This window comes from Notothenia rossii, assembly GCF_949606895.1.
Source record: "Notothenia rossii genome assembly, chromosome: 5".
Taxonomy (NCBI): Eukaryota; Metazoa; Chordata; class Actinopteri; order Perciformes; family Nototheniidae; genus Notothenia; species Notothenia rossii.
This window is the reverse complement of record NC_136903.1, coordinates 23,124,550-23,142,313: the sequence shown is the minus strand read 5'-3', so window position 1 is coordinate 23,142,313 and position 17,764 is coordinate 23,124,550. Positions and strand designations below refer to the sequence as shown.

Here is a 17,764-nt window from a genome sequence, read left to right as displayed (position 1 = left end):
TAGCCGAGCAGTGAGGAAGAGGAAGGTGCCTGTGACGTAGGTTGGTGCCTTGGTTTGGAACTGGCAGCTGGACCCTGGCAGTCCCCTGGTCTCTGTATAGAAATGGAGTTTGTGTGAGCCAGCACAGTGACGTCAGGCTGGAGAGGGGTTTCAACCTGTCTGTGTGTGTTTGGCAGCTCCTTACCGGACCCCACTCATTCTCTGGAGGAGCAGCAGACCGCTCAGAGACAACGCCCATACAGAGGCCTCTTTAACCTGAAAGCCATCACTGATGTCATTCAGGGCTGCAGCCAGGGTGCAGGAATGAGCGAGGTCGAGAATTTGATATCTTTATCCCATTGAATGTATGAGAGCCTTACTGCATTTATTCCCCCATTTTCAACGAATCATAAACTTGATATCATTTATTTAAAATGTTTCAGTTGCTTCCTGTCACATAACATTATTAATGGGATTTTTTAAAAAAGGCCTAGAGCTGCTTAGCACCTCACTCTCATTGTTTTATTTTAATGGCCTAGACCAGGGGTGTCCAAACCTTTTTCACAGAGGGCCACATACTGGCCCTCTGTGAAAAAGCTGGGTCACTCACTAGAGGTATATTGCCTCATAAGTTCAGTTATAAGTTAGCCAAATCAATCAAATGTATATGCTTGTGAGTGTTGGCAGCTCATTCCTTAAAACAGAAGCCTCAGATTGATTATAATAAGGAGAAATAAGAAGGGTGTATATCAAGCTTGTTATTTAAATAAGTCATTAGGCTTTTTTCTTATCAACTAAGATGTTTTTGAAAATGTTTCCAACTTTAATTGACTGAATTGATTGGGAAAGTGGTCTTATTAACACATGAATACTACTGTGTAATATATGTTTACATTTATATTTAAGAAGTACAATATAAGAGAAGCACAAGTTTCATTTGTGGGCCATATTCCATTACACTTTTACAATCTGCTGAGGGCCGATTCAAAATGGCCCCCGGGCCGTAGTTTGGACACCCTTGGTCTAGAAAGAGCAGCATACGGTCAGTGGCCAATCAAAGTGAATATAGTGGCGAAATCTGAAGCAGACTTCTTACAAAATGACACTGTCTTTATCAGCATTATATACATAGTGGAAAGTTATTGATTTAGGATTAAATCAATTCTATGTTTTTCTGAAATAGATTAGAATGCATTAATGTGTTATTTACTCAATCGCCCAAAGTGGAATTCTTCAGGGAAGAAAAGACGAGGCCTGATAGAAGTTGTAGACTAGATTCAAACTCAGGGCTTTGCATGTTATGCATGTTAACAAACCTTACCATTAGGACACCTAAGAGAACTTGAAGTAGGATCGTTGCATGATTGGCAGTGTGCCCGACTGCTCTCATACCCACCTCAGACTCAAAGTGCCTGTGGGAAAATTATACACTGCGATATATAGGACAGACACATCTGCTAACATGGAATGTGGCCTTGCACACCACGCCTTGTAAAACATTACATTACATTACATTGCATTTAGCTGACGCTTTTATCCAAAGCGACTTACAATAAGTACATTCGACCAGGAAGATACAACCTTGAAGAAAACAGAATAATATAAGTACATCAGGTTTCATAGAGACAAACATTTCAAGTGCTACTCAACTGGCTTTAGATAAGCCAGTCCTTTATTAGTATATAAGTGCTCTGTTAATAATTCTATCGCTCGAAGTGGAGTCGAAAGAGATACGTTTTCAGTCTGCGCCGGAAGATGAGCAAGCTATCTGCTGTCCTGATTTCAATGGGGAGCTCATTCCACCATTTTGAAATCAGGATAGCAAACCCATGTATCTTTGCTGATGGGAACTTGGGTCCCCCTCGCAGTGCGGGTGCAGCGAGCTGTTTGGCCGATGCAGAGCGGAGTGCACGTGCTGGGGTGTACGGTTTAACCATGTCCTGGATGTAGGAAGGGCCAGATCCATTCGCAGCATGGTACGCAAGTGCCATTGTCTTGAAATAGATTCTAGCAGTTACCGGAAGCCAGTGAAGGGAGCGGAGGAGCGGCGTGGTGTGGGAGAATTTTGGAAGGTTGAAGAACAGACGAGCAGCTGCATTCTGGATGAGATGCAGAGGTTGGATGGCACATGCAGGTAGATCAGCCAGGAGGGAGTTGCAGTAGTCTAGGCGTGAGATTACGAGAGCCTGGACCAGAACCTGCGTGGCTTTCTGGGTCAGATGGGGATGTATCCTCCTGATGTTGTAAAGCGTGTATCAGCAGCAATGTTTGCAGTGAAGGACAGTTTGTTATCTAGGATCACACCCAGATTCCTTGCAGTCTGAGTCGGGGGAACAACAGAGGTGCCGATGTTGATTGTTAGGTCAAGAGTGGGACAATCTTTTCCAGGAAGGAAAAGCAGTTCAGTCTTGTCAAGGTTGAGCTTGAGGTGATGAGCAGACATCCACTGAGAGATGTCAGCTAGGCAAGCAGAGATGCGTGCGACGACCTGGGTTTCTGAGCGGGGAAAGGACAGAATTAGTTGGGTGTCGTCAGCGTAGCAGTGGTATAAAAAACCATGCGGGCTAATGACAGATCCGAGCGAGTTTGTGTACAAGGAGAAGAGGAGGGGACCAAGAACAGAGCCCTGAGGGACCCCTGTAGTTAATTGACAAGGGTCGGACTCGGACCCTCTCCAAGTTACCCTGTAGGTGCGGTCTTTGAGGTATGAGGTGAGGAGGGAAAGTGCAGAGCCTGAAACTCCAAGTTTTTGGAGAGTGTGAAGGAGGATCTGATGATTCACCATGTCGAATGCAGCAGACAGGTCCAGAAGGATGATGACGGAGGAGAGGGAGGCTGCTTTAGCCGTGTGCAGTTCCTCTGAGACAGCAAGGAGAGCAGTTTCTGTTGAGTGACCTGCCTTGAAACCAGACTAGTGCGGATCCAGAAGGTTGTTCTGATGGAAATAACAGGAGAGTTGTTTAAAGACAGCGCGTTCAAGTGTTTTAGACAGGAACGGGAGGAGAGACACAGGCCTGTAGTTTATAACATCAGACGGGTTGAGAGTGGGTTTCTTTAGGAGAGTGTTTACTCTTGCCTCCTTGAGACTGTTTGGAAAGTGACCAGAAGTTAGAGAAGTGTTGATGAAGTGGGTGAGAAACGGTAGAATATCAGGAGCGATAGTCTGAAGGAGGTTTGAGGGGATAGGGTCCAGAGGACAGGTGGTAAGACGACTACTAAAACAACTGTATTTGGGCTAAAACTGTGAACGCTTGAGGAAAAGATAAACGTACACTTTATATTGAGGAAAGCAGTTGTGATTTAGAGAGAAAGGATGACCTTTGAGTGAGATGACTATTGAGTTAAAATTCCTTCAACACACCAAACACTAATCTGCTCCTGGGGCAGAATGCCTTAACAAGAAAGTGAGCGAGCATGACATCTAGTGGCCATTTGATGCATTACTAACACTGAAAAAATTGGGTCAAAGCAAGTTGGAAGATGTTGAATAAACAGCACTTTAAACAAAAACTAAATAAACTAATGTTCTATCTGATCTATAGATTTCTAATCTATTAAAGATTAACCACAGCTTAAGTCAGTTAGTGGTTACAGAGCATGCAGCATACGGTCAGTGGCCAATTAAAGTGAATCTAGTGGCGAAATCTGAAGCAGACTTCTTACAAAATCAACTTCTCTTTCTTTGCCTGCTTGGTCAGGCTCTCAAACAGACCTTTGTCATCCAAATACAAAGAGACAAAGAAGAAGTGAAGAAAAGGACGACAATTCAGGCAAAACATGCATGTTATACTATTATCGGTATTCAGTTCAAGTTAGCATTAGATAGAGCCTCAATTTCATTTTCAACTATCTTCTTTAGTAGCAAGCCCATTACATTTTTATTTCGATCTATATTCTAAAGGATTTATCAGAGGGGTTTGTTCATATATCAGACTTAGCCTGGGGCTGGGACACTTTGCCTGGGGGCTCTGGGTAAAACACAAGTGAACTAGGAGATATGGAAAAAGGGAGCTGGTAAAGAAGGTGAGTTTAAAGATGACATGATCATTTTAATGGCTGTGGTGATAATACGAATGAAGGTTAAAATTATAAGAACAATGATGGTGATTACTAGTCTTCCCTCTATCTTACTTTGCACAGTTTCTTCAATGTTTTGAGAGATGATTGTGAAGATGCCATTTTATAAATAATAATAAATATTGTACTTATAATTAGCTCTCACCTACAGGTTCTCCAGCGTGCACCTCCTCTGTCTCCAGAGGGTCGCTCATTCCCTCCACCTTCACGGCCCTGATGCGGTACTGGTAGGCCCGGCCCTGCTCCACTTTGTTATCTGGGAAGATGGTGGCCCTGCTGTATACTTCACCAACAGGGTCCAGGACTTCTTACCAGCCACGATCCGTTCAATCACAAAGCTGGTCACTTGCTTACCTCCATTGTACCGCAGGGTTTTCCACCTCATCTTGTTACACTTTATTGATAGTTCAAGAAACTCCACTTTCCCTTGAGGAGGCTTAGGATGGTCTGTGGAATCTTTTTCAATGAGAAAATGCTTTTAAGGAATACTTTAGCCATAAAATTAGCATTTGTATATCAAGTACTATTTTTAGCCTCTAAGATGAAAGAAATGATTGGGACAAACATTCCCGAGCCCGACACTATTTATGCTCAAGTATTTTGATGGTGCTTTACGATGGTTAAACATGGCCCTCATATATTTTAATTCATAAAGGATTTCCTCTTTTTCTTTAAATGTGATTACAGTAAACGTATGTGAGAATTACAAATAATTAAATTTATGAAAAATGTATATACAAATAGTCCTTTTGAGAATAAAATATTAAATATTTAAAATCTGCGTTGAATGAAACCTTTTATCTGTCAAACATGTGTTTTCACCTACCAATCACATTGAGGTGCAGGTTGGCCACTGCACTGTTACAGTCGCTCTTTAGACGGAGCATAATTGCTCCACTGTCTTCTCGCACACATAGTAAACATCAAGAGTTAAAGCAGAAGTTTAATTATATTTTAATTTGTGTGTGACCTTTTGAAAAGATCATTAAATATCTGAGTGGATTACGCCTCACTCACCTGCTGAGCACCAGCATGGTGCCGTCAGCCGTCCTCTCCACCTCAGTCCTCTCATCCTCCATGACCTCCGCACCTTCCTTGTACCAGGTGACCTTGGGAGGGGGTTTGCCCTTAAAGAGGATCTTAACATTTTGAAACCATTATATGTTTCAATTGCAAATGTAGGTTTATAGTTTTAATTGCCTTTCAGTATCGGTTTAGTAGCATTAGTCTGAAGGATTTGAAAATGACTGACTTTAGCGACTCCTAGTGGTAGTATCAAAAAAGATACTCAATTTAAGCATAACACTTTGTATGTTTTCCCCATCTGTGAATACATACTCAAATACAACATTGTAATACAAACCTGCAATAGTGGGTACAGCCTCGCTCTCAGCCCCCTTGGCTCTGAAAGTGTCTTTGCCCTCATAAGCGTCAGTCACATCAGAGAAGATCAGCCTGTGGACGGCTCCCTGTTTGACCACAAGGACCCCCTCAGCTCAGAAATCTGTCAAATGTGACACACATATTATGTTTAAGAAAAATGATGAAAGTTGTTTTGGTAACAGACATTGACTCACACAACGTTAAACTTCTCCTGCGAATGACTTGAATAAATAGGTGTAATATCAAAGTTTTTTTAAGTTGTGTGAATATGCCATGGGTATCACTTTAACACAACCAAGAATGCACATTAATGCTGTTGCTCTGCAAGGCTGTACTGCCTGCTTGTGCTGATGTTAACAACCTCATTTTCAACCTCTCGGCAGCATGGATGTCTTTACCTAATGTCATGCACATCCATCAGTTCATCCCATTGTTGTTGCTATTTCTCAGAAGAAAAAAACCAACCTAGAATCCTCTTGGTGGCCAAAGACAGTAAAGATCAGGGGATCACTAAAACCATTAGGATTAATTGTCATTGTAACACAGATGTATTACGTCAAATTTTCATGGCAATCCATCTGTTGAACTATTTCAGTATGTTCAAGGCAGTGGGCCGACAGTAGATAAAACACTATGTATGCTTGACATTTTTAAATGCCAGTTTAAAAAAATAAGTTTGACGCACAGCTCTGCAGGGGAGCCTGTAGGACACTGAGCATCTGACATACTGCTCTTGACTGAGGCAAAGCGCTCTGGCACAGAGAAAACAGCTTTGTTCATTTCTTATTTATAACTCATGTTGAAATATTTGAACTTAATGAAAATAAGATGGAAAAAAATCCCCTCGCGCATGAAGGTTGCAAAGTTTGGTAAGAACAAAACGATAAGTCACTCTAACTTTTTGGACCTTTTGAAAATGTTTGGTCTTTTCTTTACTTGACATACCCGCAAAAGAAGTTTCAACAAAAAAAAAGAAAGGGAAATCAAGATTATAAGGTGAACAAGCCTGAATTTTGTAACCTTTTTAGATTTCTTCTTTTATATTCAGTCTGAACACATGCAGCAGCTTACACGACTTATACATAACAAGAGATATACAGTCTTCTCATGAATAACCTTAATTAACTCAACCTCAATTAATATGCTTCTGTTCCTGCAACCCCAGAGGACAGCCACATGTCCTTGTGAAGATATTTACATGCTCCAGCTTGCACCTTAGGCAAGTAAGCATCTTGTTAGACACAGGCGTAATAAATGAGCTTGTTGTGAGGAGGGATTTGCTTGGATTACTTTCAACTCATCACTAGGAGAGGATTTATTATGCTATCCATACGTCTTCATTTGGACGACACAGGGAAGATGAACTCGTTAAGCACAGCTATGAAAAAACCATGCCTCTGATCTCAGGGGACGAATCCAAGGCAGTAACTGCTCATCTCCACGAGTCTGAAGGGGGAAGTTTGTTTCCTTAGAAATGCTAGCTCCACTAAAACAGGAAGACACAGGCCTGTAGGGAAAAAACAAAGCATAACAAAAAGTTTGGCCTGTAAAATATGACACCCTACGTTCTATAAAAAGTGGCACGGTGGCAGTGAGGTGATGCTGATGGGTAGTCAGTACATTTGTGTGTTATTTTGATTTCCTAGATGTCAAAAACTCCTAGAAATATAGCAAATATATCATACGCTTTTGGAAGAATGTCTTTCTGGGTCACGTACAAACCTTCCAGATTAGAGGTGAATCCGTCTTCTGAGAGAGGCGGACTTCGAACATGGCAGTCTGTTAACTTTTTGGGATTTAAGTCGGACAGGAATTTTCAGAGGTTCATCTGAAGGGCAGAGACGAGAGAAAAAGACATCCTCATCACATGATTTGAAGTGTATACTTAATCTTGTTAACACTTCACTAGGGAGGAAGCCATACCAAATAGTAGGATTTGTAAGCTACAAACTACGTCTGGCAATATTTACTTGAAAAATGTGACAACAAAAAGAATCCCTTAAGAGAGAAAGCCATCTCTGACTGATGGTTTATGCTACATAATGTCCTGTAAATGGGATGAGGGATGAGACAAGACAAATAACTGACAATAAATGTACAAAAACATCAGACGTGCACGTATGGGCATTATGCTTGAATAAAACATGTTCCTATCTGTTAAACAAACAAAGAGAGAAAATGACACTAGGGTAATTTAGTCAATGATGACCTTGTCTCTCTGAGTTACGAGCAGTTTGAAAGACTTGAGTCTCATTCTGTACTTGCCTATGACGTTAAGTTTGGCTGACAGTCTCTTGTCTGCAACCTGCAGAGTGTAGGTGTGCGTATCACCGAGGCTCAGGCTGGAAATGCACAGCAGGTGCTTGGTTCCCATCTGTTTCACTTCCTATACTTCCTATTGGATCCGCAGCAGCTCTACGCCCTGAATCGTAAAACAAAATGCCAAGATAAAAGGGGACTTGCACGTTTTTTGGGATAGAACAAGCACTTTTGTATATAGAAACTTGATTCAAAACATGCCCGCACGTCAGTTCTTCACCAGAAACCAGTGCATCCTGATGTTTGGATCTTTAGTTTCAGGATGGTGTCAAAGACGATGTTGGTGTCAGCTTTGGCAGTGATGTCCTCAAGGGGCTTCAGCACACCTACCATCAGGAAAATAAATAATCAAACATTTTTTTCAGGCACACCACAAAAATGTCAACCCCCTCTCATTCTTCACATAAGTTGACTTTGGTGTTGCTATGCGACAAACCTTGGTTGCCATTCCTGTGCGACATTAAACCTTTCTTCCCCCTTTTCCGTTCTTCTCTATTTTTAGCTGTTTTACATCCCACTCCTTTTCTTCCTTATATGTGATCCTGCGGTACCAGGCAAGCTCTCTGTATGACAGGCCTACCTCCACCTCCACTTTCTTCTTCATCTCCTTCAGCTTCTTGAGGATGCTCTGAAGTCGGTGCAGATCCTCTCGTCGTCCTTTTTGTCGTCTCTGGCCAGGATCTTCAGCATCTCCTCCTCTATAGGGGGCCACTTCTCCTCCCTCTTCCCCACATTACTGCACAAGGAGGGAACACTTGTGCCAGTGTTTGAATGTACTGTGTGTCTAACGCTATGAATTGGTGCAATGATAGCTCAGGAGCATCTGCCCCTGCAGGCAGACAATGGTAAACATTGCTCCTCTTTAGATCTCATGCTGAATATATCTATGGATGCATGCACAAAAAAAGATCTATGGGTGGATGAGAAAAAGCCCCCTCACACCATGTTTTAGCAGTGTCAGGGCGAGTATTATACAGCAGGCTTGTGTTCCTACCACTTCTTCAGCATCTTTTTGAAGACCAGCGCTAGATCTGGAATGAAAAGCAGAGCATCTTAACCTGAGGCACTGAATGGAAAGCAGCATGTAAACTAAGCTGAAGATACATAAATATATCAGGACTAAAAAAAGTGCATGATAAACTCACTTTCTGTAACAATGAGAATACAGAATAGGGGGCTTCTCCGTGCTTTTGGAGGCAACAGCATCTTCCAGGTTCCGGTTGTTTATCTGGAATTCATTACATGCAGGTGAAATCAATTAAATGAAAATTACTTGCTTGTTGCTCACTGCAGGATCTAAAACTGTCATACTGTCATTGCATTGTCGGGTCACTTTAAATCCCACTGCAGTACTTACGAGGCGCAGAAGGAGGCAGTGCCATGCTGGGAATACCCAGTAAACATTTAGCGCCTCAACTTAACAGTCATCCCTCACCAGAGAAACAGATGGCAAGGGGAGATGCATATGTCAGCACCCACAAGTTAATTGCTTTATAATAGCTATTTAAGCTTCACTTAAGCTCCGAGGCTGGTACAGAGAAAGTGCTAAATCCACTCCAGAGTGGTTATAGATAAAGGGATCAGAGAGTTTTTTTTTCTTTCTCCCTACTTTTCCTCATGATGCATGGTGTGCCGTCTAAGTTGACAGAACCAAGATGGCAGAGCCCCTCGGATTAAGGAAAGGCTGCATAGAGCTTCTGTACTTACAGCAGTGTGGTGTGGTCAAACACCTTTAAAAAAACGAGCCACAGTATCTTGGAAAACGCAATAAGATTTACTTGAGTTGTTAATTGAATTGCTTTTAGGTAATAGAATATAATTGAGCTCCAGTCATAGATTTATTTTAGATAAGTGATTATCAGATTTGGACAGATGTAATGGATTTATCCATTATTAAATAGTTTTGTTTTAGGTCATATGCCATCAATGAAGCAACCAGAAACAAGTTTGATATATGCAACTATTTATCGTGTTAAATGACTGAAATAATACAAACATTGAGTTGACTAATTTACAAAAGTACTTGTTCAATATAACATATTGCAAAGTCATATCAAACTACACAAGGGAGGAAAACTAAAGAGACTCAATATACATAGATGGGTGTTCAAAACAAACATTATTTCTGTATCGGGCCCATTGTTGTGTTAAATCAAACTCCTTGGTTTGACTTCAAGTGTCAGCGAGATCCTTTAATAACTGGGGAACTCTGTAAGCTGTGCAGTTTTGGTGACAAACCTTGAGTATGCCGAATGTTTATGTTGTCATAAAAAGATGTTATAGTGTCAGACAGCTGGCAAAGCACCTTGGCCTTGAACACAGCATTGTCACCTATTAATGTCATAACAGACAGATCAGGTTAATGCATGTAATCTGCTCAAGATAATTGAGCAACAGAGTTAGTACTGTTACTCCTCTCTTTTATACATTATTAATTATTGTTAACAAAAATAACAACATTAACTACAATTGGTTAATATTGGAATAAATACCGCCATCTTTTCCTGTTTTCCTTTTAGTACAGTTGAGTTTAAGGTCATCCCATGAATGCTAATGCTATGGCTACTCCGCAGTGTTCTGCATATTGTGACTGGGTGTCTTAATCTATAATTCAGGTAGAGCCAGAGTGGGGCTCAAACTCTTGCAGGTTATGTAGAACAGGCACTAGTATTCAGCAGAAGCACATGCACCTCTTACAAACTCTATCACAGCATCTTTTAGCTATGTGGGGGTCTTATTCAGGACATTGATCAGAGAAGATGTACACTACCCAGAGAGTGAAATCTAAAGTTTACACATAGAAGTAAAAAACTATTACTTCCCTTTGCTTGTGTCATCTGGAGTTTCTAGGCAAACTATGAGTAAGGAACTCAAATTTGCTTAAACGTAGCTCTCTCATAGTCTCAAGGGCCCACAGTTGAACCTGTTGAGCCCCACGGCCCCCACCGGCGGGGGCAAAACCGCAACATCTGCAAGAAACAGCGAGGGCTTCTTAACATTTAACAACCTATTAATGTCATACCCACTTAACGGGAAGAAACTAAGCTAACTGACGTTATGAACAATTTTTACCGAAACAAAACAACTCTAACGCCGAGCCTCTGAATTAGCCCTGAGCAAAAAAACGCTGACGCACTTAGCACAGAACTCACGGTATAAATACTGTATTACTTATCGGATCTTCACAAACGAGATATCGGATTAAAGCTGAGATTCCACAGATTCTAGAGGTATAATTATCATCACTGTGCGACCAAAACTCAGGGCAGCGAAGGCAAACCCAGACAACACACCACATAGCTTTACGGAACCAAATATGTCTTACCTTTGCTGTTTTTCTGATCAAAAGTTGTGTTCAATAGGATTAAAATGATGAAAACGCTGCTGAAGGTTAATCCAATGTCTCTGTGTCACTTTGAAAGGATTACTGATAATCCATCATCATATTTATTGCTATAGCAGTTTTCAGTTTTCAGAGCAGTTTGGGCAAGCTGCGTGCGCATCGCTCTCATTCCTCAATGGTAACGTGTAGGTGGATTTAGGAACTTCCCTCTCGATTCCATTGGCTGTAACGGTTCAAAAGAGGTCTAAGAGATATGGCAAATCCACCCAAAAGACCCCAGAAGTGTTTTTTTTGTTGCTAAACTTCTCTAAAAGGTGAAATGTCACTTGTTTTACATCAATCTTGATACAGGGTACTTATTATATGTTATAGTTTGGATTCCTAAAGCTTTTAGTCTACTATCCCATCATTCAGGGGTGGTTTTCACTATAAGTAATGTTTTTTGTTTTGGACGGACGGACACCACCATTTACATTTTTTTACTATGTTCAATCTGAATTTACTTTAAAATTAAAAAATGATATATTGATTCTGGCTCTTCTACTTCCAACTCACAGGTTTATCATTGCTTTGAGAAAAAAGGTTATTAATGTTCCCCTTTTAGAAGGGAAGATATAGTCATTTATTCTGGGAATGTCATTTTCGAGCCTGAGACCTGAAAAACAGGCTTGGGGCTTAAGAGGTTTTTAATAATGCATTGTGAAGAGAGATATTAGGGGACGCAAAGGGCATTTCTACTTCACCCTCTTGGGCAGTGATAGGGCACAGCTTCTCATCAAAATCTGGGACAGACACTCCCTCTGAGATCTGAGGGGATTTCAGTACCTGGCTGAAGGACTCCACCAAGTGCTCTGAGGGAGCATAAAGGACATCATAATCATGTACAAAAAGCATGCAAATGTGATATTATCATTATGACTTTGAATGTGTTTTTGTTGCACTGAAGTACAGCCATAATGTAGTTGGTTAGCTCTAATATTGGTATGCATTTGGCCAGGACATGGCAGCCTGACATAATTGAAAAGTTTCAAACGTAAAAAAACACTGTTCCGCACAGTAAGAAATATTTTTATGAAGCTACTATTTTAACCCTCTTACATTCATCAATTGTGCCATTTTTGCTCAATAAATTGATGACTCCTATAATAGAGGGTTCTTCAAGCAATGTCTCATAATTAAAAAATGTTATATTAGCAAGTATATCAGATGTAAAGGAGAAGTTGATCTAGGTGGATAATTCCTAACTTCCATGGTCCTTGACAAGCCCTGAGAGACTTTTCGCAGCTTGGTGGAGCTTGTGGAGGAGGTAAAGGTGGAGGAGGTGGATGAGTAGAACATTTGCATATCTGACATCTGTCTCACCTGGCCCATCTGCTTTTCCATCTGCTGCACTCTGCCCCCAGTGGACTGGAGGAGATCTAATTTCATGATGATGATGATCCGATGTGTTCCTGGTCCAAACAATACAATGAGGAATGTGAAATGATTAATTGGCAGAAAAGACTCAATTGACTCCTCCTTCCACTGGGTTGGTTTGTCCCTTTATATCGCCTCCAGCAGATAAGAGAAGTAAGGAATAGCCCTAACCATCCTCTCTAAATGTGCAAAGTGTACACATGTGTCTTGGTGGTAATTGGGCTTGTGTTTCCAAAAGCGCACATCAAAACATTTTGAAAGTCACTTCCCTTATTATGCTCTCCCCATGCCCTTTGCTTGCTCTATCACATGCCTTCCAACAGTGACTACAGCAGTCTTTTGCCTTCGCCAAACTCGCAAAAAGATCCAATTAAAAAGGTAATCCACACACCTGCTGCGTGAGATAGAGCATTGTGTTTGTTCCACTGATGAACTGTGCTCTTCCTCTGGTATTTTGGATTCAGATTCCTCTCTTGTTCCCTGTCCCCAAGTCTTTCTTTCCTTCAACGTGTGTGTGTGTGTGTGTGTGTGTGTGTGTGTGTGTGTGTGTGTGTGTGTGTGTGTGTGTGTGTGTGTGTGTGTGTGTGTGTGTGTGTGTGTGTGTGTGTGTGTGTGTGTGTGTGTGTGTGTGTGTGTGTGTGTGTGTGTGTGCGCGCGCGCGTGCACGCTTTGGATTGATGTGTATGTCTATCTTTGCCTGCAGATGATGTATCCACTTTAGAAGGGGCTGAAGGAAGAAGATTACATACATTAGAACTGTTCAAAGCCATGTGAGGGAGCGTGGGCTCTATCAATTATTCTATTTAAAAAGGTATCACTCACTGTTCCTACTTGAGAGAATTCAATAAACTAAAAATAAACTAAAAACTCAGTGCGCATGATCATAGCCATATTTGCGAGATTGTATCAAAATAGAGGTATCTTTTCAGCAACAGCTTGGTTTCAGGATGTAAATGTGACATCACAAGCGAAAGGAACAATTCACCAGAAGATTAGTCTCTGAATGGAAAATGTAAATGTGGCTTCCTGCAGCAAACACACTACATGTTGTTGTTACTGAACTAATTAGTTCCGGAAGCTTTGATACTGACTAAAGGAAGTTGTTTTTATGCGACCACAGCAAACGCTTTGATGATAAAACTTTACAGTCTAGGGAAGAGCAAGTGACTGTGAGCTACAAAGGGCTGAACAGGTTGCTGTCACAGGTGGAACACAAACACATCTATTTTACCTTCCTTCCTCTCCCCCTCTTTGTTCAATGTCCTTGATCTCTCTGTTTCTTTCTAACAGCAAACAGCATAGCAAATTGCAAAAAATATGTATTTGTTGCACTCCCCCCTGGCTCTATTATTTCTTGAAAAAACGTACTTGTATTAGAAAAGCCTTTACTTTCTTACAGATTTAGTATGTGCTTCAGGTTTCTGGCTCAATTGCTTCCAGCTCAAAATCTTCTCTTGTGATGTCCTTCATCCACACGCTGCTCCCCTCTTTGTGAGTTCCTGCCAAGGCTGGAGCATCAGCTTAAGCTCCTGCTGTGTCCTGACTCTGGACAAATAAGGCTCTGATCTGTCCTGGATCTGCCGGTCAGTCCTGAGCTGGGTCAGTACATCCCTAATTTCTCACAGGTCAGTTAGCCACTGTGGGCCGACTAATTCTAGTATTTAAGAACGCTAACACTCTACAAAGAGCATGTGGTGATACTGGTTCTGCCTCTGATATTCATTTATGTGTCAGTGTGATATACCTTATTTTATCATTTTAAATGCAAGTTGCAATAGTTTAAACTAGAACACAAAAAAGTCAAAGTAATAGTGTTATTTGTTGGTTTGTGACAGTGTACTACTCTCCAGTGCCATTTAGGTTGTTTGAGCTTTCAAGCACTTAACTATAGTGTGGTTATCAGGATCATCCAGACCACATTTCTAAAAACATAAAAATACAATTAAATACAGAATATAAAAATGTGTGAAAGGCTATTCAATACTTTGAATTTAAGCTCAATTTGAAATGCATTTAATTCTTCTTTTTCAACGCTGTTATTTTCCTAGCTCGGAGATTGTTGAGATGCTGCCTAATGCTAACTAATAGGGATAGCCTTTAGCATCAGGGACATGAATTCAACATTTCTTATTTCCAGAATAGCCAATGAAAATGAAGGAAATAATGGAAGAAAGCTACAGAAACTACAGAAAACTATAAACTTTCCTGTGATCAACGCAAGCAGGTGCACGAAAAGCTTCATTTCATGTATTTCACAAAACTATTTGTAAATGAAACGTTAAGACCTTAAAACGAAGCTTAAAACGAAAACTAAACGTCCAGGTTTTTTTTAATGGTAATTTACAGACTGTGAGTCGCTTAGTGGTAGCTCATAGTCATGATTATTGTGGTTAAACTTTTCGCTCCGTATTTTGATGGTAGTGGTGTCGAATCCTGGATTTTTCATTCATTCATCACTTCTTTTACGTTCCCACAGAACTAAACTGCATTCTCTCTCAGATCTGGTATGTGGTGAGCGTGCTCTCAAACTTCCAGCCACACATTCTCAAACAGTGAGGGCACCGGACTCTATAAATCCTTGTATATCTTCCTGTACATTTTACTGTATATTTTAGAATGTATGTACATCAAAGTGACTAGTAACTGCAGGGTTCAGATAAATGTAATGGGTTAAAAAGTACAATATTTCCTTTGAAATGTAGTGCAAGTAAGTTCTCTAAAAATGGAAATACTCAAGTAAAGTACAACATTGCATCTATTGAACAAAGCTACAGATAGATGTTATCAAATGTTTGGCTTGGTGACATTTGTGTTTAGTGGGACATGTTTAATATGAAAGTCATTAATATGCTGTAAGTGTAATCCAGTTTTTTTTTTATAGTACTTCTATTCTGTTTTTAATTTGTTTACTACCAAAATGTAATAAAGTACTTCTATTCTGTATTCAACTAATGTCAAACTGTCTAATTTGCATCATCAATATAATCAATAGGGCATACAGACCCTCACACTTGTTTACACTGTTGATTTCTCTCATATTGTTAGATTCAAATTCCTATATTTATATATTTCTACTATTACCCTCTTACTAGTTATGCTGTAGTACTTTAATTACTTTTATTAATTTGTATATTTGTACCCAGTTTAACCACCTGTAGGGCCTACATTGTATTTATATAGAATGTACAGGTGGTTAAACTGGGTACAACATATACAAATTAATAGTGTAGTGTTAATCAGATGTATGTGTACAGAGCTGTATTATATAGGGGGGGTCTTATCATATTCCATAATTACAGTATATACGTTTCTCACCTGGTGGCTTAGGCCACATCCCACAGCATATTTCCTGCCGCAAACTTCTACCTCAAGTGTGTCTTCTGCTGCAAGGTAGCTTATAGGCGCATCTGTCATCTCTTTCATGAGCTTGTATTTATTTGTTCCTAGTGTTTGCCTACACAGAAATAGCATTATTAGCAAGAACATGACTGATGGTAAATATGGTAAGTATGGTAATATGCAGTACACAGAATGGAATAACTTACTTGTTGTGGGTATAGTTGGATGTTATAGGCTTCCGCTTACGGTTGACTTTGGCCTTGGCTACCACCACATTGAAAATAGCTTGGTCAGTTATTTTTTTCCCTCTGGCTTTGTGCCATTGTTGAGGTTGGCTTGTGGAGGAGATCTGTTCTGTTTTTGCACGCCAAATGTCCAGTGTGTGCATCAAGCCCACAGTATGTGAACAGTAACCTGGCATACTGTAAATTATTTTAAAAGATCAGCTTGGTGGCATGTTTATTTCATGTTTCACTCGACTCATTTATTGTACAGCTACACTTGCAAACATTAGCTAGCTTGATAGGATGATCAACATCGACGTTAGCCCTAAATAAAATAACTAGATGTACGATTTCAATAGCAATGACAACTCGATATTACAAAAGCAGAACATACCCAGCAGTACACGAACAAGCCTGGTCCACAATATTGTGCTCATCGAATTTGACATACAGCTCATGTGGTTTTTCACTCTTGCACTGCGACCTGTATGCAAGTGCCTCTATTGATGTTGTGCCTTCCTCTTTTCTAATGTTTATACTGTGGATATAACCCTCCATAGCGTATTGTAGCCCCTTTTGTCGGGACCTGGAGGATATTGCTGCGTTATTGCTCCAAAATGAGTCTGTTAAGGCGACTCCGACGTTACGGAGACCCTCCATTATGGCTTTGTTTTACGCATCTGGCTCTCAGCTTGTCGGACTAGCAACAGTAACCAAGGGGGGGCGTGGCTTTGCGAAAGGTCAATTACGTTTAGCCAGAAACGTAATTGACCATTCTCCCACGTTACGTTTGTTATCAACGTATCTCAAATACGTTTATTTTCTACATATCTTCTAGAAACATATTTTCTCCCACGTCACGTTAGTTATTAGGTAAACCCACCAGCCTTCTGTCTCTGACCCTGTACTAGGGGTGGGCGGATCGATCCCAAAATATCGATACTTCCGATATTATGTTATGTTTCAAAATATCGATACCAGAGCCAATAGGATCGATACTTTTATACTTTTTTCCCGTCCCCTCTACTCGTCAATTTCTTCAAAAAAACTATGTGCAGACGAACACAAGTGTGCTCTTTTCTTCTCTCTCCACTGCTGTCCTCCGCTCCTCGAGGCTCGCGCACGCGCAGCGCGCTCCCTGCCTGAACGCCGATTATCAAGCTGATTGACAGCAGCCGGCAGGACAGCAGCAGACAGCGACTCTCGAGTGCAACACACACACGCGCATGATGGCTGAGAAAAAGAGCGAACTGTGATGTGTGCAAGTTTGCTATACTCTTGCCACTTTGTATTGTTATTTTTCATGTTTGCACTTTAAATTTGCAAAAGTAAAACGTTTATTTGTCCATCACAAATAGACTAAATCTGAATTCATTTTCATGAATACAGACCGGACAGTTTTTATAATTTCAGTCATGCAGCTCTCCCCTATATATGAAAGTACATAAGACGCTTTTCATTAAAAAAAAAGTATCGATATCGGTATCGGCCATACTGGCCCTGAAATACTTGGTATCGGATCGAATCCAGATTTTGTGGTATCGCCCACCCCTACCCTGTACCCGCTGAGTTTTGAAATTAAACATTATGACAACTGTTCCCGGTTTCCTGTGTGCTGCGTTTGGGTTCAAACGTTCAAACCTATGGTTCAAACAATCCCTGCAGTGGATTTTCCACCTCATCC

The 17,764-nt window shown here is 40.7% G+C and overlaps 1 protein-coding gene across 1 annotated transcript; it reads right to left on the bottom strand.

The window, feature by feature from the left end:
- Positions 1-4,176: 4,176 nt before the first annotated feature.
- LOC307038766 (immunoglobulin superfamily member 22-like) lies at positions 4,177-16,786 on the bottom strand. The gene is given in 22 exon segments (XM_079680445.1): positions 4,177-4,351; positions 4,354-4,503; positions 4,883-4,971; positions 5,074-5,195; positions 5,349-5,546; positions 6,121-6,189; positions 7,162-7,222; positions 7,224-7,255; positions 7,257-7,267; positions 7,705-7,825; positions 7,828-7,837; positions 7,839-7,861; positions 7,979-8,013; positions 8,016-8,091; positions 8,339-8,385; positions 8,388-8,494; positions 8,753-8,789; positions 11,845-11,950; positions 12,347-12,552; positions 15,833-15,971; positions 16,063-16,278; positions 16,475-16,786. Coding segments are annotated over 20 exon segments (1,680 nt in total). The 5' UTR covers positions 15,852-15,971; positions 16,063-16,278; positions 16,475-16,786; the 3' UTR covers positions 4,177-4,190.
- Positions 16,787-17,764: the final 978 nt, after the last annotated feature.